This window comes from Ambystoma mexicanum, chromosome 8 (genome assembly GCF_040938575.1).
Source record: "Ambystoma mexicanum isolate Mex_15411 chromosome 8, UKY_AmexF1_1, whole genome shotgun sequence".
NCBI classification, from domain to species: domain Eukaryota; kingdom Metazoa; phylum Chordata; class Amphibia; order Caudata; family Ambystomatidae; genus Ambystoma; species Ambystoma mexicanum.
Genome location: NC_090929.1, coordinates 327,949,090 through 327,974,928, shown reverse-complemented (window position 1 = coordinate 327,974,928; position 25,839 = coordinate 327,949,090). Strand labels below are relative to the sequence as shown.

Genomic DNA, 25,839 nt, shown 5'->3' with positions numbered 1-25,839 from the left:
CATGTATGTGCTTTTCCGTTTTAGTATGCTTCCTGGATCCCCTAGCTTTTGGTGCCTTTCGCGTTTGGTTTGTCGCATTTGCAAGTGACTGGATGCCACAGGTTGCTACATGCTTGTGTCTGTCCTCTTCCTTCCCTTTTGCCCATTCTTAGGGTTCGGATTTCACATATTATTGCTCTTGCGCTTGGCACTTGGTTCAGCTGGGGATTCTGCAGTGCTGATTTTTTGTGTTGGTATCCTGACTGTGATGCTGGTAATGCATCGGAGGGACAGGGCCTCTGTATCCTTGTCCTTTACTGCTTTTTATCGTGTGTTCTGTCGTGTTTTCTGCGCAGGAGTTCATGCGGGACTCCTGGCGGTGCAGCTCTCTCTCTTTTGGTTTGGTGAACGGACCCGTGGGATACCCTTATGGCACCCATGGGTAGAGGTACAACCCTGTGCCCCTAGTGTATGTTTTTGGGCTCCTGTGTGTGACCCACAGAGAAAGGTACGGGCTGGTGGCAGCTCCGTGCTGAAATGACTGGTGCCCTGAGTGTCCTCCATTTTGGGATGCCCAGGCCCTGTCATTGGAATCGGTAGATTCCTGATGGAAACAAAATGGCCCCCATGGCCTCTTGCCTTCCATCACCTGTTACCCTGATCTTCCCGAAGTCCCGGAAAGCCCTGCCTCTGTCCCTTCGCCCTGACTGACTGTTGGGTGGAAGTTCCGTATATGGTAGTGTGGGGAAGTGCCGACCAGACTGGCTGGAGCCTTCTCAATGACCGTATGTTGTGGGTACGGCCGTGGGTGGGATCTGGGAGAATAGAGTGTGCGACGAATATACATTCTTTGTTGTGGCTGTCTAGTATCTGGTGCTTGACACAATGGTTGAGACAGCCCTGCCCGAAATCGGTATGAATGCAGCTTGGAGTGTTGAATGGCTCGGTACTTGTCCCAATACACATAACTGGTTGTAAGTGTCTGTAGAGAAGTGAAGGGCCTGAATACCTTGTGTGCCTGATTGGCTGCCTGCCTGCATGAATGCCCGTAGTCGTGATTGGATGCTTGAGTGCGACCCAGCGGAATGAATGGGAGATCAACAGTATATCTGGGGACCTCTCACTGCTAGGAATCGTGTTCAGAAGCTGAAGTCCACTACGACGAGTACCTGGAGTGAAGCTTAACCTTGAGTCCTGCTGGACGAGAAGAATTGCTGTTGCTCTCCTTCGCAATCGGCAAGCTGCTGTGCTTCAAGGACTGACCCAGAGAGCAACTGGTAAGGCGTCCTCTTCCTGAGCTATGAGGGCCCATCGTGCACAGCTGATCTTTGCCTAAGCTCCCTGGTAGACAGACCTTCGACAGGCTGCCGACCCGATACGGGGACTGCTGCGGAACTCCAAGGAGAATCGCCCGGACTGTTGTCCACCACTGTCGCCGACCGCCGTCGCCGACTGGAGCCGCCGTGCTCCCGTTGCCTAAGAACTTCATTGATCCAAGGACTCTCTCGTCTGCATCGTCACCGCTGTATCCTACTGGAGAAGGCCTGACCGTCGACACGCCGAGGAGTATCCACCGGTGGGTTTCGCGCCACCCAAACACCACAGAGACGCCGACGACTCGATGCCCTTGCTGGGCCACAGTTCTTCAACTCTTTGCGGTCCAGAACTATCGACACCGAGGTGCCCCGCTTGCCTCTTCCTTACAGGACATTTACGCTTCCCCGTCAACGAGCGCTGATAGGAACGACGCGGCCACTTCACCGTTGTAGCTCGACCTGTTCTCCGTCGGACATTCGACGACCTGTGACTCCTGCCTGAAAGGGAGGACACTCAAGAAGGGTTGTCGATTTCCCCGACGCAGAACGCTAAAACACCAAGGTACTTTGGGGTTGCAGAACCATTGGGCAGTCTAAGGGTGAACAATATATGGCCTGGGCTTGTATCTTTCTTCTACAGGTTGCCCAGGTGGGGGGATCTCCACACAGAGCTGTGTTTAACAGTAGTTCCCAATATTCTGCCTATTGCTCAACTATCCTGCTTTCCTTCCCCTCTCTACTGCTGGTTGCCTCTTTATTTTGATCTGTGTGTCATTCTGACCGTATGCACTTTAATAAGATCGAGTAACGTTAGTGGTACCACTTTAGAATTGTACATGTTTACCATTGTTGATTTTCGGAGTACAAAGTGAGTTATCGTGATCGTGTATCTGACTTTGAATATTAATTATATAAAGACTGTGTTTTAACCAATACAGTGTGTGGACATTCCTTCGTGGGTGCTCGGGGACTACACTGTATTTAAGAACCAGCTCACATCACCTCCTGAGAAGCTAGGCCTTGATTGCTCGACCATGTACCAATAATAGAGAATCTTGGCAGCGGTCTCTGTGCCTCCCCTCTACCATATAGAGAGCGGAAGTGCAGACCCCCCCTCCGGTCTTTACACAGACACCTCTACGATTCAGATTAAGTCCTAATCTAGCTCCTGCTTGTTCTCTTCATTTCTCTGTTGTGTCTGCCACATTGTCCTCCAGACGGGACCATTGAATCCCCTCTATCTGGGAGGCATTGCTCTTTTGAGGAAATGTCTCCAGCTCACCCAGAATGCTGTGACATTTCTTCTAGCTGGGGCCTGTGAAATCATTCTACACATGTCTCATATCCTGGGCCAGATTCACTGGCTAGCAGGTCATTAAATAATCCAATTCAAATCCTAAAGCCTACCTAGCATGCCTTTTGCTAGCTATGTCCACCCATATTGCGAGAAATACTGCAAGGTTAACTCCCTTCCCACTTACTACATTCTAGCACTCTTATCCTGAGGCATGTTCCATCCTTCAAAAGGAAATAACCTGGGGCCTGATTCAGAGATTTGCATAAGAGCAAATGAGGAGATACTCATGATCATTTCTGATTCAGTGGCACCTGATTCTTCATACTGTATTCGCGAAGCCTTGACTGGAGCACATCTGGGGACATTTTGGAGCATAATTGGAGCATCTCTCGCATGCACTTGAACACATCTTTGTGAATCTTATTTGCTCATGAGATGCTGCAGTCATACAGCAAATATGAGCACATTCCAAGTTCTCAATCTCACTGGCATATCCTAATTGGCTCGAGTGCAAATCATCCGGTTAACCTTTCAATAACAAAGACTGTTTTATTTCCCTCGTGCCTCATGCAAAACCTGGCAGACCACAGGCAGCAGCACACAGGTTCCAAGTGGGCTTCCGTACAGAATTAACATGTCATATAGTCTATAATCATATTACTGAACAGATAAATGTTTTTTTTCAACTGGCTTCCCCATGGCCGCTGTTATATTGTTATATGCATATATTGATATTGTTAATACTGTAGAGTGAGGGATTGGAATGTAGAATGATGGGAAGGGACTATGGAAGGTTGTGGGTTGTTGTGTTCAGAGATATGATGGTATTAAAGGAATAAGGATGTACACAGAAAGGCTCTGGTGTATTGCTAAGAAATAATATTAACAGATACATAGCAGCTGCTCCAATGATTATGACACTGTTAGGGTTCTTTTGGGGGGGGTGGGGCAAGGGGAGGGTAGGGGTCAAGGTAACCTGTTGCTCTCTCATTTCAATTGTCAGGCTTATGTATAAATATATATGAATCTTTGTAGTAGCTTCATAAATAACTTGGAAACATCTTTTTTTTTAAAGAGTTAAGCATACTACCGATAAAAAGTCAATTCTGCAAACGTAAATGCCAACATTAAGGTTACTATAAACACTATGCGACTGATGTTGGAAGTCCCCGTACCTAATTTTTATCATTTGCATGGTGGAGTGCAAGCCACCAAGCGCTGTCTGCTATGTACACCTGGCAGCCAGCATTTACAATGCATTCCTACGGAGTCTGCCTGCTTTTTGCTGGTATAAAAAGCAGGTGGAATCCACAGCATTTGCACCAGCATGAAAATCCATGCTGCCACAAATCCTGTAGTATTTGTTTGTTTGTTTATTTATTTATATAGCGTTCCTAACCCAAAGGTAATATATGACGTGTGTGGCGGTTGGGAAGGGGTGGTGGAATCGGAAGTTACTGTCTTCCCCTCCGAGTCACCATTCAAATGAATAAAACGGAGCCATTATGGAAATCTAATATGTAAAAGTCTTACGCATGACTTTTATCATTTGATTTCCGTTACGGCTCATTTAAAATGAGCTACACAGTGTAAACAAAGTCAATCAAATCACAAATTGGACCTTAACTCACGCTACACAACTACTTCGCACAGCACACTAACTAGCTAATGTTTACAGCCGTTGTCGTGGAGCAGGGGTGTAGCGTGAGTTAAGGTTTCATTTATAGTGCGATCCAATCATGCTACTGCGGATTATTACAGTTCCATTATCTCTTCCGTCACCCACTATGGAGACAAAAGTCAATGATTAAAGACACGCTTGGTGTAGGTGATTTGCTTAAAGGTTGCTTCTTGGGTCACAAATTACAATGCTAAAGATTAAGGTTTACCCAAAGAATGAGTATAGGAAACAGATTGGTTATGAGAAATATTGCACCCTTTTCCCTCCCATTGATATAAGACTGTGGCACCTAGTGGTGCTCTGGCGGAAAGAAAACCCAGATCGGGGTGAGAGAGAATAGAAGGTTGTATACTAATTGACCTTTTCACAATTGACCTCGGGAAAATTGACCTCGGGAGAATTGACCTCGGGAGAATTGACCTAATTTAGAAGGTCAATAAGGACATATATGCGGGAGGAAACCCCCCGCAACCCCTCACCCCATCCAAACCCCCCGCAACCCCCCACCCAATCCCCTTATATTATTTATAATCCAAAACCAATCCAATACATATATAAAATAACTAAAATAATATAATGGTAAATTGTTCAGAAGGTCAATTAGGACCACTATAATTAGGTAAATTGTGTAAAAGGTCAATTGTAAAAGGTCAATTTGGGTAATACTGAATAGAACCCCCAATAAATCCAGCTACAGGGATGGAAGGAGCCTGGATTTCTTGTAGCTGATGGGGAAACCCTAGTGCTGCAATACACTGCACACCAGAGGAGTACTGTGATACGACTGGTGAAGAGACACAACATGGAACGTCCAGTACAGCCGTACAATAGCACAACAATGACAATCAGCAATTTCATGAATATCATCGAGTGGGTAGAGTGGGGTCAAGGACAGCTGAGCGGCCAAACAGCACCGCTTGGCCAAATGCAGTTAATAAATCTCAGATGTAAAGACACTATAAAGTTGCGGTTATAGGTCAATGCACAGGTGAGCAGCTTGCAAGGTCAAAACCGTCCGCCAGTGACTTGGCAAAACGAGCAAGATGATGCATTAAAATTACTCCATCATGAAAGGCCAATGAACCTTAAACAGATTGCAACATCACTATTAAGAAACCCTTTAATACTTTCTGGACCCGAAGATGTATTGAATATTAACCAGGTTTAGTTAGTTCTACCGTGGGGAGCATTGGAAAGACCTTCTTTTCTTCTAAGCTTTGAACACCCCCCGCCCACCCGCCATCAGAACTTAATTTTTTAAGGTGTCTGATGGCAGAGGTGGAAGGGTCCCTCCAGAATCCAGGGGGAGAAACGGAAGCTACACTGGCTACCTATCGCAGAAAGTATAGAATTTAGGTTGCTCACCATTACGTATAAATCCCTTAATGTGTCCTTTCCTGTTTATATTTCCAAAAGATTAAAATACAAACAGGTGGTGTGCACCCTCTGGTCAAACTGTGATAAAGATCTACAAACTCCAAAAACTTCATTGGAACTGGTCAGAAGGGGCGCTTTCTGGGCAGATGTCCCAGCAAAATCGAACGCCTTACCTTCAGTCCTAAGAAACTGCCTCCGGGCCACTTTGGCTGCGCCTAATAACATTTTAAAATTAAAGTAAAAAGTACATTAATTAGTTATGATTAACCATACAGAGAAACTCATTGGGCCTCATAACGAGGTTGGCGGTAACCCGCTGGTACTACCGGCGGGTTGCCGCCAACCCCGTAACACTAATTCTGACGCCCAATATCCCGGGGCCCTGGTAAATCCCCATTCCCATGGAGTTCTCCATGGGAATGGGGACACTGAAGCACCGGCACTGTTGCTAACAGGGCCGGTGCGTCAGTGAGAGAGTGGTGCCAGATTTCCCGGCAGATCAGGCTTTCCGGGGGATTCGTGCCCCTACCAGTATTCTCGTAATATGGTGGTCCAGAAAGGGTGCTGGTACGTTGCTACAGGCACCCTTATTTCCAGACCGGCATACTTCTAATGAGGCACAATTGTCTGTAAAAGAGAAGTACTCCCATTATGTTAAGGACCTGAATGTGAGGGGAGATGAGTAGGACTAGGTCTTACTGGTGCCACCCTTCCACAGGCACAAGCTTGGCCACAAAACACTTCAGTTTCTGATTTAAAGAAGCCTGTGAATGTGTACACTTAGATCTGGAGGACATGCCCTCCCCCTGAACGGAAAACCCCTACTTTCAGTATTTGAAGTATACATAATCATAATCCAGCAGACTCACGAGCCATTTGGTCTCCAGGAATGGTGAGAGGGAAACAGGTTTTGGCTGCACTGTAGCGTTACAGAGATATTGCATGGGTGTAATGACTTCCTAGACGACAAGCAGACCTTGTAGACTACTGATCGCCACACTGGAGGAAAGGCACCTGTCTTTGCATCTTTTGCTATAGGTGTGAACAGCATTCCCTTGTTCATACCGTCAAAAACACAGCTTTGAAATTATTTTAGAGCGAATGAGCCGACTAGATGGCACAAGGGAGTTAGCTACCTTTGTAACAATGTTCATAACAGAGTAAGATCCTTCATGTAGTAAGTCCGTTAGTCCATAGAGGAACGGGCAAAGAGGCTATGTAGCACAGAGTAAACATTAAGAGGTGGAAAGACCCAACACACAGGGTTTTCCCAAGATAGGAGGGACCACAGTCATGTTGAATTCCTTATAGACCAGCCTTTCGACTGCAGTGATACAACAGCAAGTAGCCAGTAATGGGTGTTTTCGTAACATGCCCTATTCCTATAAAGGTCACAAATGATTCAACAAAGGCACAAGCTGCTGACTGTGCATGCTTGCCATACTACCGAGCATGACCTTCCAAGGAATAACTCACTTTGGACATCCCAGCAAAGGAGTAGCTTGAAGCATTGTTATGCTTCCTGGTATAGTTGGGCATCAGTTTTCAGAGCTGCCAACCACATTTCTTTAGACAATCTGGGAGACCTGTGTGCTGCAGATGACGAAGAATGCGATTGCCTACCAGCCTTCGGGAATGCTTCCTAGCAGCCTTCAGTTGCTTGATCAACTAAAACCAGGGCTTGCATGGCATCGCTGGCAATGTGCTTCCCTCCATTATCAACATAATCCGAATCTGTGTCCTCCTTTAGTCTGCAAGGATCCCTCGGCAGGTGTCAATGACACAGCTTCACCCGTTATGCTGGGGGAGCATTTAAAGGAAGAACTTGTGATTAAGAATAAGCCTTTCTAAGTCTCCTTGGAATCACACCCAGGATGACCAGCATCTTTAAAAGACACACTGGTCGCCATTGTAGTGAGTCGCGGTCTGAACTGCAACATGCGCCAGACTGTCCCCTAACCGCTGCAGCCAGGGCCAGTCTTTGCATAAGCCAGTACAGGTAGCTGCCTGACGTGCCAGCCTCTAGCGGGCGCCAGTCAGCGCAGTCTGAGAGGATCAACACACATGCTGCTACATCATTTGATTTAAGAAAGTACACACGTTTACACCAGCACAGGCCCATGGGGTAACGTTATCTATGTAAAAAAACATTTTTTAAAGTGCTACTCGAAATCTGACTCAGTCTGAGAGCGAGAGCACTGCCACGGACTGCATGACGCCTGGCTCTGGCTGCTGGTGCTGTCCAGCAAAGCAAGGCTAGCACCAGATTGATTTTATAATCGGCTATTCAGCTTCTCCTAGTTAAAAGCAACATTTGTAGCTTGTCAGTCTGTGGCCAGCAAGGCGCAACCGCACATGCCTCCTCCTTAGCAAATGCACTGCAGGCAGGGGGGGCGGAGGGCCGATTATTGGGCTGGCTTGGCTGTGTTCAGTCAGATCATCAGGACGGGATGGACAGACACTCTAAAGAAACTTTAGATTCATTGCCAGTTCACCATCATTGGGCTTGGAGGATCAAGGCCCAGAACAGCTGCCAGCAGGTCCTCAGGGGGGCAGCAGGACAGGAGGAGGCCAAAAACTCCAACGAGCAAGCAAGCAGCTCCAGTGAGGGAGAGGCTGACCCTGTGCCATGACCGTATGGTATTTATTTGGGTAAGTAAGATTTGGGTGCCGACCACCACAATGATCCCTCGCCCTCACCCCCACACCCTCCTTAAGAACATAAAAAATGATTCGGTGTATTACGTACTGCCTGGGATAGCCTGGTATCCTGGGGGTTATTCTGACAGACAGTAGTACACAAGTAAACATCAAAAAGTGCTTTTAAATCCTGTGAGTTAATTTTGACATTTCAAAAATGCACGGCTTGATGCAAAGACAGGCAATGCATGACTCAGTGGGAGTAGACTATGCTGCTTTGGTGAATGGTGAGGACTTTTCCCACTACATTCCAGGATATTAAATGGTTAAGTGAGGGTCTAGGAGCCCATGGTCCATCTCTGGGCTTCACCACTTGTCCATATTGTGTGCTCTTTAACAGCTATGCCCCCAGATTCTGAATGCAGACGGCAGAGGTGCTGGCTGGACATTCATCAACAGCAAGAATTCTCTTTATTATTGCTATAAACATGATTTTCCAATGTCTGGTTGTTGTCGTCCAAGAATGTGATACAAAACACAATGAATTTGGACCAATAGCTAGTTGCAAGGAAACATGCATCAAGGTGACAGATATATTGCTGAGCTCTAGAAGTGGACCATTCCATTACTTTAATAATGAACGTATAGGGAAGCTTTAAACGGAATCGTACAAAATGTCGACCTGGGAATTGCGAGCAACGGCAGAAAATGGCAACTTTTTTTTAACCCCCCCTTTCACCACATATATATGGGGGGGGTTTAGAGTATAATATTAATATGGTGGGGTGCGGGTGTCTCCCCCGCATATATATGTGGTGTAAAGGGTTAAAATAAAAGTCGTAATTTTCGGCCATTGCAATAATCACATAGATCCCTTTAAACGACTGGGAAAACATGTAATCCATGATAAAGCAAGTGAACATAGAAAAGTGCAAAATATGCCAAAGAAGAATAACCTTGGGTGAAATGCCAAACGTGGGTGATAATATGGACTATGAGTTTGGTATTTGGGCATCAGATTTTTGATTGTCAAGATTGTATAATCATTGATGATGCTTTTGTGCATAGCTTCTTGGTGTGGTTACTGTGTGCCTTTCTACACAACACCCTTTTAAAGTAATGTTAAGTGAGTGGCATCCCCTCTAATCCTCCCACATTGCGCACCATTCATCCTTGCTGCATTTGCCTGACAACAACATCCTTTTTGGAAGACAAGCAGGTGGATCACTGGGTGTAGATGGTGTAGGTTTAGCGTTCATTGCTGAGGTAGTTATGTTCTGTTGCAGCAGAAGTGGCGAAGTCAGTACATCAAACCCAACCTCGGTGCAGTCTCCATGGGTACAAAGTACGCTCTGTCTGCCTGGGGCAATGCCTGGTCATCTTAAACAAGCTGTTTCATGGAACCTCCCCGAAAAGTACAAAAGTGGAGCAATGTCTAGTGCCTTCTGTTGAGCACCTGCCACAATGGTGCAAGAAGAAGACGCACTACAAATCTTGATTGTTATATCAATGTGCCGTTAAAGTAGCTCATACCAGGAAACTCTTGTCGTTGAGCCCGAACAGCACTTTCAAACCTCTTTTTCAGGGCAATGGTTCAGTCGGGAGGCCTCCTGTTAGAACTAACCAATCTGCTCAGGGTTCTGGTTTCTGCAACTTTACCATGTTGTCAGCCCTTTTTGGCTTTCTCAACATGTGGTGGTAATGGTGATGATGATGGTGATGGGAATATCTTATTTTAGCCTGCTGGTGGTTGATGAAGAGACATTGATGTATTAGCTCTGAAATTACTATTACATTTAGTTGGCCCACAATTATTCAAACAACCTTTTTGAAGATGTTGAATTAAAGATTTGGGGAATGTCTCCGAAAAGAGTTACTTGTATGTAAAAATGTGCTCTGCCCTTGGAATAGGTGTACATTTTCTCTGCACACACACATTTAAGAGAAGACCGAGTATCTTTGTGATCACAATTGTTTTACAGGGATGGTGTCAAGGCCTTTCAACCTTTTCAAATGAAAGGGACAGCGAGCCTCAGGGGACCCAAAGCAACTGCCCCCAGGTTTCCACTCAGCAGTCTTTCAATATATTCAAAGACTAGGGCTTAAAATACGTGCTTTGCAGTGCCTGCTTTACAAACTCTGTTTTCTCTTCCCATAGGGTATAAAGAAGTGTTATCACCTAATTTCCTTCTAACACTGGTTCGTCCACATCAGCCAAGTGCTGACGAAGAGGGGTTTAGAGCTTGTCATTGGGCATTGTGTGTTTACGATAGTATCTAATGTATGCATTTTTGTTTGAATTTGTATTTCCATCTAGTTCTTTATCAAGGGCCCTATTTACAACATTTGTAACATACTATTTTTGGGATGGAGGGGCGCCAATGATGCTTCCCACCTGGGGTGCAATCTGGTGTAAGACCGGCCTTGGCTGCAGCAGGCACCTTAAGGAAGCCCCACTCTTAAAACAGGGGCACCTATGTGCTGCCCACAGAGAAAAGCACTTTTTTCAGATGACAGCAGCAGGCCAAATGTCAGGAGATGCATGACATCACCATATAACAAGACGAGACATGTGGTACCCTCTCAGGGGGGTAGATCGCTTTCCTCGGCTGGGGCTTCCCTCTGGGCCAGTTTTGTGGCCTACCCCAATGATTCTGGTAACAATAGCAGAATCAGTAACAATATTTGACACTTTTAAGTAAACACCACAGTAGTGCAGAGGCTTCATGTTGACCCACAGACTTCGCTTTACGTCTTGTCTATGTTTGTCATACTCCTCAGCCTAAAAATCCCATTCATGTTGCTGTTGTGAATGTGTAAATAAAGCAGCAATACATGTGGAGTGTTGCACGCGTTCCTTGCACACTTCCAACATTTGAACTTTAAGGGCCGCATGTAGCCTCTCATTGAACTTTTGGATTTATATTTATTTAATAAACAGGGGGAATTCGGAATAGAAATGGCCTACAAAGTAGTGACTAAAAAAGATCTGGAGCATTCCTAGGGGAAGGGCATAAGCGCATTGTTTGATTGAGTGACATATGCAGGCTGGTGAAGGCATAACAGTGGGAACAAATATGAGGAACAGTGACATTTTTTAACATTGACAGCCTAAGATCAGTATTTACAAATTGCATGGAGTAGTCTTGAGGGCAGAATGCAGGAGGGGTGGGTTGGGTACTTAGTTTGTCTAGGTGGGTGGAAAGGTGTGGGAGGCTTTCATCGCTAGCAGGTGTAGTCTGAGCCTCATTTGAAGAGTTCCAATGGAGAGATGACTTTGATGGCTGGGGGTGAGCATTCCTGCAGGATGGTCAAATAGGCTACAGGAGCAAAAGCAGGAGGTGGAATAGAGAAGGGCCACTGATAGGGTGTAAAGGGACAAGGACCTGTGAGATAACAGGGAGATGCAGTCATTGAGGTAGTAGGGGGATGGATTTAAACTCGAGTAAGAGAAATTCAAACAGAGTGCAATTTTGCATGAACAGCCATCGAGCATGGTGAAGGAACGTAGAGATTCAGGAGGATCTGGGCAGGTCAAAAAACGATTTGTCTAGAAAAGTTGAGCATTTTGTTGAGGGGAACAAAAGAGCACAGGTGTAGGCCCACCAGTATGCATGTGCAGTCGTCCAATTTGCAGAGCTTAAGTGCAGAGATAAGAGTTTTAGTGGAGTAGCACATGAGTTGTGTGCAAAGTTTTGTAATGTTGAGAAGATTATGTCTGGCTGTGGTAGCAGTGGTGGCTGTGATGAACTGGGAAAGTTTCAGGAAGCTGTCAAAGAGAACACAAAGGTTGCCTGACAGCTGTACTTCTCTTTAAATCCTGCCTAGAGGAGCAACTAGCCAAGTGATTGAAGAGTTCATCAAATACCATATAGCAACACGCTTCAATTCCCCATGCATATGCTCCGGGTTAGAGGTCTCAAGTCACCATTAGCAATTAGATGAAGGCTTGTAAGAGGAAGTGCAATTCATTAAACTGCCTTGAACAATCCCACCTACATGTCACCTGTTTCAATTCCTGCGGCATCCCTCAAAACGTGATCCATGAGGCCGGCATCATTACTGGCATGCCTGGGTGCAGGCGAAGGGTCGAAAGAAAGGATTTGCAGCATTGTTCTGTGTCCTTACATTTCGATTATAAGCGTCATGGACTTTTCTGCTTCACCCTCCTGTGTGCAACTTTTTGTTGCTCGTTAGTAAGAACATTTGTAATGTTCCTTTTGAACTTCCTTTGCATGGAGTATGTCAAACACAGGATAGTTCTGTCATAATGACTGTGGTAGTGTGTACTGGTTGCAGGTATTCAGTGGTTACTGTCACAGTAGGGTTGGGAGGGGTGGTTTTCTCAGTCCATGGTAAGATCTGTAGGGCCAGTATGCTGCCTGGTGTCTTGCCTCCTAAGAAAACAGTTTATGCCCCGCACAGGTAACATGCGCATACTAGAGAGCATAGCTCTGAAAGTGAATACCTGCTACACGCAAGCCATGCATGGTTCTCTCAGGATACACCTGTCTTTAACAAAGAATGTCCTTTCTTTTCTTTTCATTGGATTGTGTTTACTTGGAATAGATCCAGGCGAACTGAGAGTTAAGACCGACAGCTCAGCAGGACAACTCACCCTGTGGCGCATTCAAGGGCATCGCAGTACAGGCTGGCAACAGGTGAACATCACAGTAACCAGTTCTGTGGACTTTCAGGTACGTTCCAGTGAGAACAGGAAATATTGAAAGGGGGGACTGGAGCAAGGAAAGTGGCAGACAAAATGTATTATGTTTATTACAGATTATATTTCAGTATATCCTCATACCCCACAGGTGCAGGCTCTGCTGCCCGTATAAGGACCAGAAACTCACACTAACTGTCCTGAAGAGAACTGATGAGGGTGGAGGGCCTTTAACAGCTTTTACAATATGCAACTATGCACCATAAGGCTCCTAGAACCCAGTCCAACCACTCGAGTTCCAAGATTGACCTGGAACATGTTTTTGCTCTAAACGTTCTGGGCACAAACATTTCACTCATTCAGAAAACCCCCTCGCAAAGTCACTAGGATAGTAGCCACAGAAAAGCACAGAGTCAATGGAAGCATCCAAGTGGTTGCTTGAGTGCATGTTGGCTGTCCCATGGGGCAAAAAGGCCAGTCGCTTGAATGATGGTGCCAGGTACGTCGATGGTAAGTGGAGCCGAGGCGTAGAGTGATGGTAAAGGGGATAGTAGTTTTGGTGCAGACAGAAGTTGAGGCTAACCCCGCTGAGCTTGCTTGGAAATTGTGGGTTGATGCCCCTAGTTAATAATGTCTACATTCCAAGCAAGCCCTTTGGTTAAGAAGGATCTGACCTTGCATCCTGTGTGATAATTAAGCATCATTGCCTGCAGCCGTGAGAAATACGGACAGTTGTACCCAGAAGCACGCCTGTTTTATGAGCCTGATATCTGCCAATATTTCCAGTAGCTGGGAGTAATTAAGTTATTAGCACCTGGTTGCGGGACCAGGGGCTAGGCAATAGCCATCATTTTTACTACAAACAACTTTATATTATGGCCACTGAGCAACAGACAGTGGGTTCTGGTAAGTAGTCTTTTTATAGTTTCTATACTATCCATAGGTCAAATAATGAAGCCAAGGATAAGTGAATTAAGGGAGCAGTATCGGAAATGCATGAGGCAGCGGTGTCTCCGCACAGGAGGACTAAGCTCAGTGAGGGTGGAGCGCTGGGAGGCTGTGGGGAGAGCTGTTGGCACAATGGCATGGCAGGTTGAATCCTGAGAACTATCAGGCTCCATGGACACCCCAGAGAACAATGCCATGGCAGTCTGGATCTTGAATTGCTCTCACAATTACATTGTTCCCCTACAAAGAGATAATGCTCGTCAGTTGTATTCAGCTTTCACCATCCTTAGAAGCATATTACCCCACTTCCTCATGTCCTTCCCCAGGCCATACTTATGAGGCAGTCTGCCTTCCCCCAGACATTCTTCCAAAGAACACCTTATTTTGTTTCCAGACCCCTGCCCACCTCCAGGATATATAAGTCCTCTTGTTTTGTTTGCTGTCTTCCAGACATCCCTTCTACTGGGAGGGCCCCGCAGGGCTTGTCTGCTCCGCCTCCAGTTTCGCCTTTGTTGCAGCAATGGCTCCTAAGGCCTTATTTCTGGGTGTGGTTGTAGAATCTTGGTGGGCGGGTCTTTAGGTCAGTAAGCGGGTCACACTTTACCTCAAGCTGGGTTGAGGGCAGGGGTCTCAGTGGGAAACTAGCCGCCAATTGTGTCAGAACTCTGCACTAGGGTGGAGGCTCGCAGTCAAGGGAAATGGGAGCGGGCTGCGGAATGGAATGGTGCTTCCCGTTCATCCGGCAGTCCACATTTGGGAAGCCGGGAGCTGGAGAGAAATACCTTTGCATGTGAAGGTTAATGCGCAAGAGTACAGGTCAAGCCACTGCTCACTGATGCATGTGCACATCTGGCTAATTAGCGTGCCCTTCCCGCGCATGCGCAGACTGTTTAGTTAGTTATTACTTTGTGGCCATCTAGCATTAATAATAATAATAATTTGGCATTTATATAGCACTACGAACCCTCAGGTATCTGAGCGCTGCTTATTATTACCCACGGTGTGTGGTGCTCATTTATCAACCTCGGAAGGGTGAAAGGCTGAGTTTGGCCCTGCCGGGATTCGAACCTGCGGTAGCATGCTCTGCAGGAATGTCAAAGTGAGCGCTCTACTCGCTGTGCCACTTGACCAGCTATTGTTGCAGATATTAAAACTCGTAATCATGCAGAGCAGCAGAGATGGATATCTCTAGATCTACCCCTCCAAAAGGAGCTTCTCACAGAAGCCACAGGTCTAGTTCATGGAAGAGGCTGAAGCCCCTTATTAGGGAGACCCTCCATGAGGAAAGGGATGGGAGGTGCAGACAGAGATCAGGGAGTTCAAGTCAGGCTCATGCCTTCTTCTCCGTCATCCTCTTCTTCCTCACTCGCTTTCCCTGAGGACTCATCGAAAAAGCATAGGGCCAAGTACCTGGAGGAAGATTATGTGAGCAAAGTTGCGAGGCATGTGACCCAGCACATGGAATTTTCCAAGGAGGATGCCCCTACCCCCAATGCAAAGCCCACGGTGAGTCAAGTTAAGAAGAATGTCAAGACGCTCCTTCTTATTTGAGAAATCATTAACAAAACATTTAAGGAGTGGAAGGACCCTGATTGCATATTAGTGCCCAGTGTGAGGGGTCAGAAATGGGAGACGGACACAAAGTTGGCGTTTTCTCAACATTTGGCATGTTTATTAAAAATAAAAGAGAATGGGCTAAAGGCCTATCTGGCCCTATCCCAACAAGAATGTTGAAACCTAGCAAACTAAAGCTAAATAAAACTGACCTTGTGTCCAAATATATCAGACCCTCACACTAACATATACAACCAAAGTGTGTAAGGTAAATGTATCTGTTTCCAGTTCAACCAAAATGTACAATGGTTCAAACTTATAATTCCCACAGAGCAGTGCTTGCTTCCAGTGTTTGATTCCCTTCCCTTTCAGGAAGACTTTTGAAAGAGCTCTGTTCCAACAGTATTCTATTTAGTTCAACGCAAAATGTCTCATCCAACACGTTGCTCAATTTTTGCAAAATAAATTTCTCTTCTATGAAACACTTCTTCAAAACCAAAGCAGCTGTTTCTTTCATAAAGTATGCTTCTCAAGAAGTGAAAATGGTTAATCAGAAGGATGTGACAACATTATTTTCCTGTAGAATACTTTTGTCAGAATAGCAAAGCAAATGTCTCTTGTTGTACAATAGTTTGTCAGGATGATAAAGCAAATATTTTCTTTCCACAACACTTTTTCTAACAACAAAGTACACTCCTTTAAAGTAACTGTTCCTTTCCTGGTTTACTCGCCTGCAAGGTATGGTTTCTACTTCTAACTTCACCTGCTTGTTCCTTTCCTGGTTTACTCGTCTGCCAGGTATGGTTTCTACTTTACACAATATGTTCCTTTCCTGGTTCCACCTGCCAGGAATGTTTACACTTCAACCTTCACCAATGTGTTCCTTTTCTGGTTTAATCACCTGCCAGAAAAGGGTTTCAACTTCACACAATTGTTAATGTTTCTCTGCTTGTGGCAATGTTTGGACCAGATTTCTCCACACCAACATCTCATATGAGGAGAATTGTACAATGCTTGCCTTTCTGTCTCTTCTTTATAGTCTCTTGGCTAATGGCACTGTGGGTCCCAGGTTTCACGAAACTGACATCTCATGCGACGAGAATGGTACCCTTTTTGCCCTTATGTTTCTTCTTCTAAATCTCTTGGCTGGTGTCAATGGATGTTCCAGATCTCCCCAAACTGATATCCCATGTGAGGAGAATTGTACCCCTTTTGCCCTTCTTTTCTACTTGGTCAGTATTCAAAATGCCTCCCCAAGCGTCTGTTAACTTTATAACTCTTCAAAGTCTATTGGCTGGTGGCAATGCAGGTTCCAGGTTTCCCCAACCTGACATTCCATGTGAGAGGAATTGTACCCTTTTTGTCCTTCTTTTCTACTTCGTTGGTATTCAAATTGCCTCCCCAAGTGTCCTTTAACTTTATAAAACGTCTCAGGGCACCCAACTTCGTTTGGGTGAATCAATGGTTTAACGTGTGTCTTTAATGAAGAATCGTTGCTGGGCCAATAGCCCCAACTACACAGAGCATCTCTTGGTTCCTGCATTGGTCTTTCATGCCTCAGCCAATGGAACCTTTGCCGTTCCACAAGACCACGTCTCGTCGGGTCCTGCAGCAGCTGACTTCCACCAGAGTCTCTCTCTCCCGGTATACGATGCCTCCAGGTGGGTGCCCATGAGCGTCCTCCTCTTTCAGCACGGCTCACCTCTGTGGCTCTGCCTCAGATCTCGTCTCCCACTCTGTGTTCTCTGTGGCTTTCCACTCCTTCTCCTTCCTTCAAACTGCAACTACCTCCTTCTCCTCTCCTTCCACTGCATGGTAAAACGCACCATTCTTAAATCTACCACACAGTTGACGATTCTCAAAACAACTAGTCTGCATCTTTAGCTTAAAGTTGTCCCTGTTCCACATTATTTTATTTATTGAATTTATGTAACGCCCAAACCCACGGGTTTCACAGCGTTTGCACAGAGAAGGTAAGGAGCAGTCAGTCCAGGCAGTGGAAAAGAGGTGGAGGGATACTCACACGGCACATGGTTATAGCAGAAACATTACTCGTATTTATTGAACAGCCATTTTTTTAGCAGACTCTTGAAGGCTGGGTAAGATTGTTTATTCTTGATATGCACAGGCAGAGTGCTCCAAAAAGTTGGACTGTGGTGCTGAAATGAACACCGCCCGCTCTGGCAAGTTTGAAGCGAGGGATTTCCAGGGAGAAGTGGTCTGAGGAGCGGAGGGAGCGACCATAATGTTTTTTTGCTGATGCGATTGTTCAGGTAATTTGGAGCTTTGTTGTAAATGCAGCAGTGTGCAATGGTGTTTTAAAGTCAATACATGCTTTTATTGGTAGCCAGTGAACCTCATGACATGTAGCAGATATATGGTCCGATTTGCAGGGGCTGAGGGTGGCACACAGGGCTTTATTTTGCAGAAGTTGTAACTTGGCTAGGTTAGCTGCGGAGGTGCCTTTGAACCGGGCATTGCAATAGTCCAGGTTCCTCGGGATAATGGCTCTTGAGAGAGTGAGGCAGTTGTTAGGACTTAGAAACTGTCTGCTAAGCGAAATGAGTTTGGCAGTGTGGGCTGTTGAGGAGGCAAGTGCATTGATATGTCTGGACATATGTAACTTGGCATCAAGATGGACTCATAGGGTTTTGGCAGGTTTGAGAACGGGTATGGTTGTGCTGTCAATGAGGAAGGTGGCATATGATGGGTCGAGAGATTTTAGTTGCATGGCGGATCCTACTGTGAGTAGTTCTGTCTTCTTCATTGAGACAGAGTTTGTGAGTGCTCATCCAGTTTTGGAAAGTGCAGTAGACATTGTTGATGGTATTTGTGTCAGTGATGTGGTTGCCTGAGATGGGGTTGAGGATTTGTGTGTCATTTGCAAAGTTGGTTTAGGTGACACCAATGGCGTCAAGGATGTCAAAGAGGGGCTTGGTGTAGGTGTTATAGTTTAGTTTAGTTTATTATTTGTATAGCGCGCCATACCCTGGAGTATCAGGGCGCAAACAGACAAGGATATGCTCAACTTGGTTACAGGTACATAGAAATCAGATGAAGGTGCAGAGATGCGCTGAGCTTGGTTACAGATATGCTCGGCTGATTGCAAGTACAGGAAAAGGCAGGAAGTGTAGACATAGACATCAGCAATATTACAGCAAGCAGATATGAACAAGGAGAGATCAAGGACAGGGGAGCAAGGAGCATGCTCCTGTTCGCATAATATAAAGTTATATACAGTAATGTACAATGTGACAAGTGGACTAGTTAGCTGTCGTTGGGAAAGATCAAGGACAGGGGAGCAAGGAGGGATCAGAACAGGGGAGCGAGGAGCATGCTCCTGTTCACGTAATATATAGTTATATACAGTAATGTACAATGTGACAAGTGGACTAGTTAGCTGTCGTTGGCTCTCAGCCACCTAGTGAGGTTTTGTCTAAATTTTGCGAAAGGCTGAGGTTCTCTGACATCATGCGGGAGGGAGTTCCATAACTGCGCAGCCTTGACCGGGAAGCTATTTCCTCCTATAGTGGCAAGTTTGAAACGCGGGACTTGGAGGCAGTTTGCGTTGGCTATTCTGGTAGGTCTGGAAGAGGTCCTTTTGCGTAATCTATCCATGAGGTAAGGTGGAGCTTTGTTGTTGATACATTTGTGGGTGAGGGAAGCGATCTTGAGATGAATTTTGTCTACGGTGGCGAGCCATTTGTATTCTCTTCTTGTCGAGGATATATGCTCGTTTCTATTAATCTTGAGTGCTGCTCTCAAGGCATTGTTCTGGAGCACTTGAATTTTGTGGATGGTCTGTTTATTAGCTCCAATGTAAAGTCCATTACAATAGTCTAATTTGGACAGTATCAAGGCTCTGGCAAGTGTAATGCAACTATCTGTGGAGAGAAATTGTTTGCTCGCTCTGATAAGTTTGCATGTATATGCGGTGGCAGAAGCTAGAGAGTTAACTTGTTTGGTAAAGTTCATGGTGGCGTCTAGGTAGAATCCTAAGGTTTTTACTTCATGCGCTACTTTTATGATGTTCCCATCAATAATGAAGCTGTCGTACTCAGGGCTGAGTTTGGATATATAGGTAGTGGTGCCCAGGATGATAAGCTCAGTTTTATCATCGTTCAGGCATAGGCCGTGTGTGGCCATCCATGCCTGAACGATGCTATAGATCCTGTTCACTAGGGCCAGGTCCTTGGCGTAGTCTCCTGAGAGCGGGAGGAGGATCTGGGTATCGTCTGCGTAGTTAGTGTAGGCGATACCCAGATGATCCATTTCATCAAAGAGAGGCTTCGTGAAGACATTGTAGAGGGTGGGTGACACACAAGACCCTTGTGGAACACCGCATGTTATGGGGATTGGATCTGCTGAGGCTGATGGAGCGAAGACTCTCATGGTCCGATTACTCAGGAATGACTTGATCCAAATTATGGCCTCTTTTGAAAAGTGGGCTGCCGAGTCGAGGTGACTACAGAGGACTGTGTGGTCCACTAAGTCGAATGCCGCTGATAGGTCCAGGAGGAGAAGTAGGGCCGCTTGGCCATTGTCTCTGCAATCGTCTATTTGGCCTTAAGATCTATTAACGCTGTCTCGGTCCCATGTTGCGGGCGGAATCCTGATTGACGGATTCCAAGTAGGTGGTTAGACTCTAGGAAGCTTTGAATTTGCAAGTAAGCCACTTTATCTAAAATTTTAGGAGAAAGGGCACAGTCGTGATGGGCCTGAAGTTAGTCGGAATGGTAGGGTCAAGGGTTTGCTTCTTTAGTAGTGGCAGTACCCAGGACTCTTTTAGGTTGATCGGTACTGAGCCTGAGGTGAAGGAAGAGTTGATTAGTTTGGTTATAAATGGCGACAGTTCTCTCGCAGCATCCTTGATGAGTTGTGCTGGGCATTGGTCGCCTTTGCAGTTAGACGGTTTGAGTCCCAGGATGACCTTTTCTACCTCTATGGGCGATACCTTAGAGAAGCAGAAACAGGCTCCCAACTTGGGCTGTGGCGGTGGCGCTGAGCTCTGAGGGATGTGTGGTGTTAGTGATGCCTTCTTGATGGCAATTTTGGTTTGTAGGTTTGCTACCTTGTTTGTTAAGGCAAGTTGTATGCTAGAGCACCATTTTTTATCCTTGGTGCAGTTTTCTTGGGGTACAATGGGTGTTTCCAATTCTTTCAGAATGCTGAACAGTTCTTTGACACTAGATTTTGAGTTGGATATTCTAGTATTGTAGGTTTCTTGTTTGGCTAATAATATTTCTTTCTTGTATTGGGAGGAGGCTTTGGAGAGGTTGAGTTTATTTTTGACTGATGGGGAAAGTCTCCAAATAGTTTCAAGTTTTCTTTTGGCCAGCCTAAGATTTTTTAGGTGGGGCGTGAACCAAGAATTGAGGTGTTTTTTAGGTTTGCTATTTCTTAGTTTGAGCGGGGCTATGTGATCCAGGGCTGAGGACATGGCTGCATTATAATGTTCGACTAACAGATTGGGGTCCATGCAGTCGGGTAGTGAGTTTAATTTAGGTATTATAACGGGCATTAGATTTTCTACTGTCATTAGTTTTTTATTTCTCGTTGGCAGGGGTGGGGCAAGTGAGGACGGGGCAGTGACCCGGTGGGTTGTCACTGAGAATAATAGCAGGTGGTGGTCAGTCCAGATCTGCGGTACAGAATCCGTAATATTTACTTTGCAATTATGTTCTGCTATCCAATCAAGGATGCGACCTTTGTTGTGGGTGGGTAGTTCAACTTTTTGGATGAATCCCAGCTCTTTCAAGGTCAGAGCAATCGCTGACGATTGGGTGTCCTTATTGTCATTATAGCCTAGATTAAAGTCTCCTAGCACTATTGTTTGGGATGTATTTTTTAGGTTATTGGACAGGGATGTCGAGATGTCCTCAGAGAAGGTTCCAATAGGACCTGGTGGTCTGTAGATGAGGATGATGTTTAGGGTTTGGGAGTTGGCGATGGCTATTTTGACCGTGAGGCATTCACAGGATTGCATATTGGTAGTAGTGATGATCCTCATGTCCAGGCTAGTTTTAGCTATGATTGCTAGACCTCCACCTCGGGAGGTAAGTCTGTCCGCACGTAGGATTGTATAGTTGTCTGGGACTGCTAGTGATAGGGCTGGGCCAGCCGCATCATGTAGCCAGGATTCTGAGATGGCCAAAAAGTCTAAGTTGTCTGTAGCAATGATATCTGAGATCTCTGTGGCGTGTGCGACTAGCGACCTGGCGTTTATAAGTGCACCTTTGAGATATGATTTGTGGTCAGCTAAGTTAGGGCTGGTGGTGTTATGACTACCTTTTGTTGCCTGTTTGGAGTTATTTATTTTAGGTCTGTTGGGCTTAGGCTGTTTCCTAGTAGGTTCCGTAATACCCTTCAGGGGTAACTGTATTTTGTTTCGGGATTTTGATAGTTCAGCCTTCTTGGCTGGTATCTCATGCAGTTTGGACAGGCGAGCACGTAGTCTAAGGTTTCTGTCTACAGTGTTGCATGGCCTTTGTAGGGTGGTGCTATCTGGATAGTGGGTCATTTTAAGTCCAGTATTGGGTTGTTGTGTGTTGAGCATGATATGGCAGGTGCGATGGGTGGAATAGGACGTGGTGCAAGGACTCAGAGTGTTAACTTTGGTGCTTGTTTTAGGTGGTTGTATTCCTAATGTGATGAGGAGGGCGATATACAATGGTAGCCAGGGTGACCTGTAGGCAAGACCCAGGGAGTACATGCTAAGTGACTGGATGATAATCCGATAGGAGTAGTTTCGGTGGCAATTGAGGTGGCTAAGACTAGGCAGGCTAGATGCAGCTATCAGGCTAGGTGCAGTTTCAGTAGCAATTTGAGAAGGCCAAGAACAGGCAGGCTAGATGCAGCTGTCATGCTGGGTACAGTGTCAAGGCACAAGGGCATAATACAAGTCAAGTGTGGTCTATTACCGACCATGGGGCACAATGCAGATCAAATATGGACAATTAGCGACCATAGGGCACAGTACAGAGCAAATGTGGTCTATTAGCAATCATGGGGCACAATAGGGCACAGTACAGGGCAAGTGTGGTCTATTAGCGACCATGGGGCACAATGCAGAGCAGGTGTGGTCTATTAGCGACCAGGGGCACAATGCAGATCAAATGTGGTCTATTAGCGACCATGGGGCACAATAGGGCACAGTACAGGGCAAGTGTGGTCTATTAGCGACCATAGGGTACAATGTAAGTCAAATATGGTGACCATAGGGCACAATGCAAGTCAAATGTGGTCTATTAGCGACCATAAGGCACAGTACAGATCAAATGTGGTCTATTAGCGACCATAGGGCACAATGTAGAAGTTGAGATACATGTACTGTTTCTACATGTGGCAATGGTAAACAGGCTGGATGCCGTATGCTAGAGAGGGCCCATATGGGTGCCCAAGCGTTCTAGGACAGAGAAAAAAACAGGCAAGTGGCTGGAATCTGGAGTACAACTAGGGGAGGCATAAGGCCTACCTTACGTTTGGCAGGGCTCGTGACCGACGCTCCTGAAACCTGCTGCTCCTGCAATGGGTTGCGGGATCTCCTACTCCACCGGCCTTCAGTTGTGATGGTGGCATAGAGATCATACTGCAGGTATGAGCACGGGCAGAGTAGCGTGCTCCAGCGTGCAAACAGGGGGCAAACAGGGGCCTTCAGGTGAGGCCGCCGGCGTTTCCGCCTGCCGGCAGATGTGGCCTATTCAAAGGCTGCTAGTAGCCTAGCAACGAGACACCAGCCTCGATATGGCGCCGCGCTGCGCCCGGCATCATAGGGTCAGGCAGAGGAGGTCAGGCAAAGCGATGTCGTGGTCCCGTGCACAAAGCCTTGTGCAAAATCGGGTGTCTTTCTACAGGCAAAGGTGCTCAGGGGCAAGGGAGCCTTACCATGGTGGATGGCTCGCCGGAACGTCGTGGTGTGGCTGGAGAGAGTGGGGGAGAGACAGGAGCCTTGGGGTACACCAAGAGGGACAGGCATGGGGTCAGTGGAGTAGGACTTGATGAAGATTTTAGAGGTGCGATCACTAAGGAAGGATTTGATCCATCGGACAGCCTCTCGGAAAGAGAGAGGAAAGGTTGTGGCACAGGAGGTTGTGGTCAACCAAGTCATAGGCCACCGACAGGTCTAGGAAAATTAAGATGGCAAGGTTTCCTGTAACTCAGGCACTGTCCAGTTGTATTTTCAGGTCTAGGAGGGCCATTTTGATACTGTGTTTAGGTTAGAAGCTTGACAGTCTGGAGCCTAGGATGCAGCGTTGTTCCAGAAATTGTTGGCATTGAAGGTAGGCAATGCAGTCAAGTATTTTGAGCAAAAAGAGCACTGGAGTGTTGGGTCTGCAGATAGTGGGTACAGCAGGATTGGTGGCCCATGCTGCCTTAACACTGGTGGGTACTATGCAGGTTTCAAATGAGGCGTTGACAAAGCCAGTAATAAAAGGGGTCAGTCTCAGCGCCCAAAGCTTGATGATGTGCACTGGGCATGTGTCTGCCTTACAATTGGAGGGTTTAAGGGCCTGGATGATGTCAAGGACCATCACATGGGTGACTGGGAGGAATGTGAAATAGGGGTGCAACTCATTCTGGATGATAGGACTGTGTTGGCCTGATGGGATGGTTAGGAGAGTTTGGATGTGGGTTTGGAAGCTAATGATGCTTTCTTGGAGGTGATTTTAATACATAACATGTTAGTTTTGGTAAAGAGGGCAGTTTGGATAGTAGTACACCAATCCTTGTCTGCTTTGATTTTGGCCGATGGGGACATGCAGATTTTCGAATTCTCTCAAGATGGTGAAGAGCTCCTTGGAATTGGAGCTGGCGTTAGTGATTCTCTTATCATAGAAGGCGGCTTTGGTGGCAAAGATAGCTGTTTTGTAGTCTTTGCAGGCAGTGGCGAGGAGGGTGGCGGAGGATGGGGAAGGTTGTTTCTTGTGCAGGTGTTCAATGGCTCGTTTCTTTCTGCGAAGGGTAACCAGGTCATCTGTGAACCAGGGGTTCGCGGCCTTGAAAGGTTTCACAGTTTTGTTTTCAAGCGGACATGTTGATCAAGCATGGAGAGGAGGCGCTGGTACTGGTGGTAGTGGGTTGCAAGTGTGGAGGAGTTCTTGCAGTCAGAGGGAGGAACGTCAAGGAGGGAAAGTAAGGTAGGTTTGAGGGTATCATGGGAGTGTTTCTTGGTACTTCTGGACAGGATCTGTGTTGGCCATAGGGTAGAGTTCTCGGTGAGGTTAGTGTGGTGTAACTTAAAATCGAACAGGTAGTGGTCAGACCAGGGTACTGGGCTGACATCTGAAATGTTGATAGTGGCGTTGGTAGATAAGACCCAATCGAGTGTACGCCCTTTGGTGTCTGTGGGGGTCGTAACAAGTTGGGTAAGGCTTATGTTGAGGAATGCTTGGACCAATGAGGTGGCTTTGTGGTCTGTAGGATCGTTAAAACCTAGGTTGAAGTCACCTAGTATAATGTAGATATTGTTGGACCTGTGGAGGATGCGAGGCAGTGCTGTCAAAGCGTGTGGGCATAGAAGGTACCTGGCTGGGCTGGAAGGACGTAGCCAGTAGGATTGTGTCTTGAAGGATTTTCAACTCTATGGGGGATGGGAGGTGTGGGCCTGGGGTGCAGTTCAATGGTGCAGGTAGGCAGGTAGGTTCTGATCAGGCTGAGTGCACATATGGTTGAAGTGGTCCAGGCAAAGGGACACAGTGCATGTATCTCAAGAGCGTGAGGTACTGTGGTTGAAATTGGATTGCTGAGAGGGAGAGGAGATCAGGCGTGAGTATGGCATACAGGTGGTAGGAAGAGTGTGGGCTTAGGGAGCAGGGTTTGAGATTTAGGAGAGCTAGTGAGCAGGATCTGTGGAGGCCGATGTGGCTCTTGGCTGAAAGAGTTAGGGCATTCGGGAGGGGGCCGGGAGTGATGCAGGTATGTAATCTGTGAGGCGGGAGGCAGGAAGATGGTGGGTGCAATGTTCTGGTCAGTAGTCATGACTCCTGTCGAAGAGTGTAATGAGGGCGAGATAGTGGTGGACATAGACTTTTTGCTGTAGAAGGATGCCGAGGGCAGGAATGGTGAAGGCGGTATATGAAGTGCTGGAGTGGGGTGGACAGGGATGGTGGTGATGTTTGGGAGTGGTTTGGGGATAGCCTGCATGAACTGTTTGGCTGATGAATTTGGAAGCACATTCACAGGCACGCAGGAATGCAGAGTGAGCTTATCTCCTGCCAGGAATGTGTGGAGGAATATATGTCCATGCGGTACAGAGAAGCGGTTGTGCAGAGGGTGGCCTGACGCCCAGACTGGCCTGGACAGGGCAGGACAGGATAAGGCTATAGCCTTAGTGTTGGGCCTTGGTGACCACCACATTAACTCTTCACTCTGCTTCTTTGTCCCA

At 46.5% G+C, this 25,839-nt stretch overlaps 1 protein-coding gene across 1 annotated transcript in view; it reads left to right on the top strand.

The window, feature by feature from the left end:
• The window catches only part of MAMDC4 (MAM domain containing 4), a 498,376-nt gene that overhangs the window by 452,071 nt on the left and 20,466 nt on the right, over positions 1-25,839 (top strand). The window contains exon 28 of the mRNA XM_069609267.1: positions 12,860-12,987. Within this exon, the coding sequence (XP_069465368.1) occupies positions 12,860-12,987 (128 nt within the window). The remainder of the gene's footprint in view (positions 1-12,859; positions 12,988-25,839) is intronic.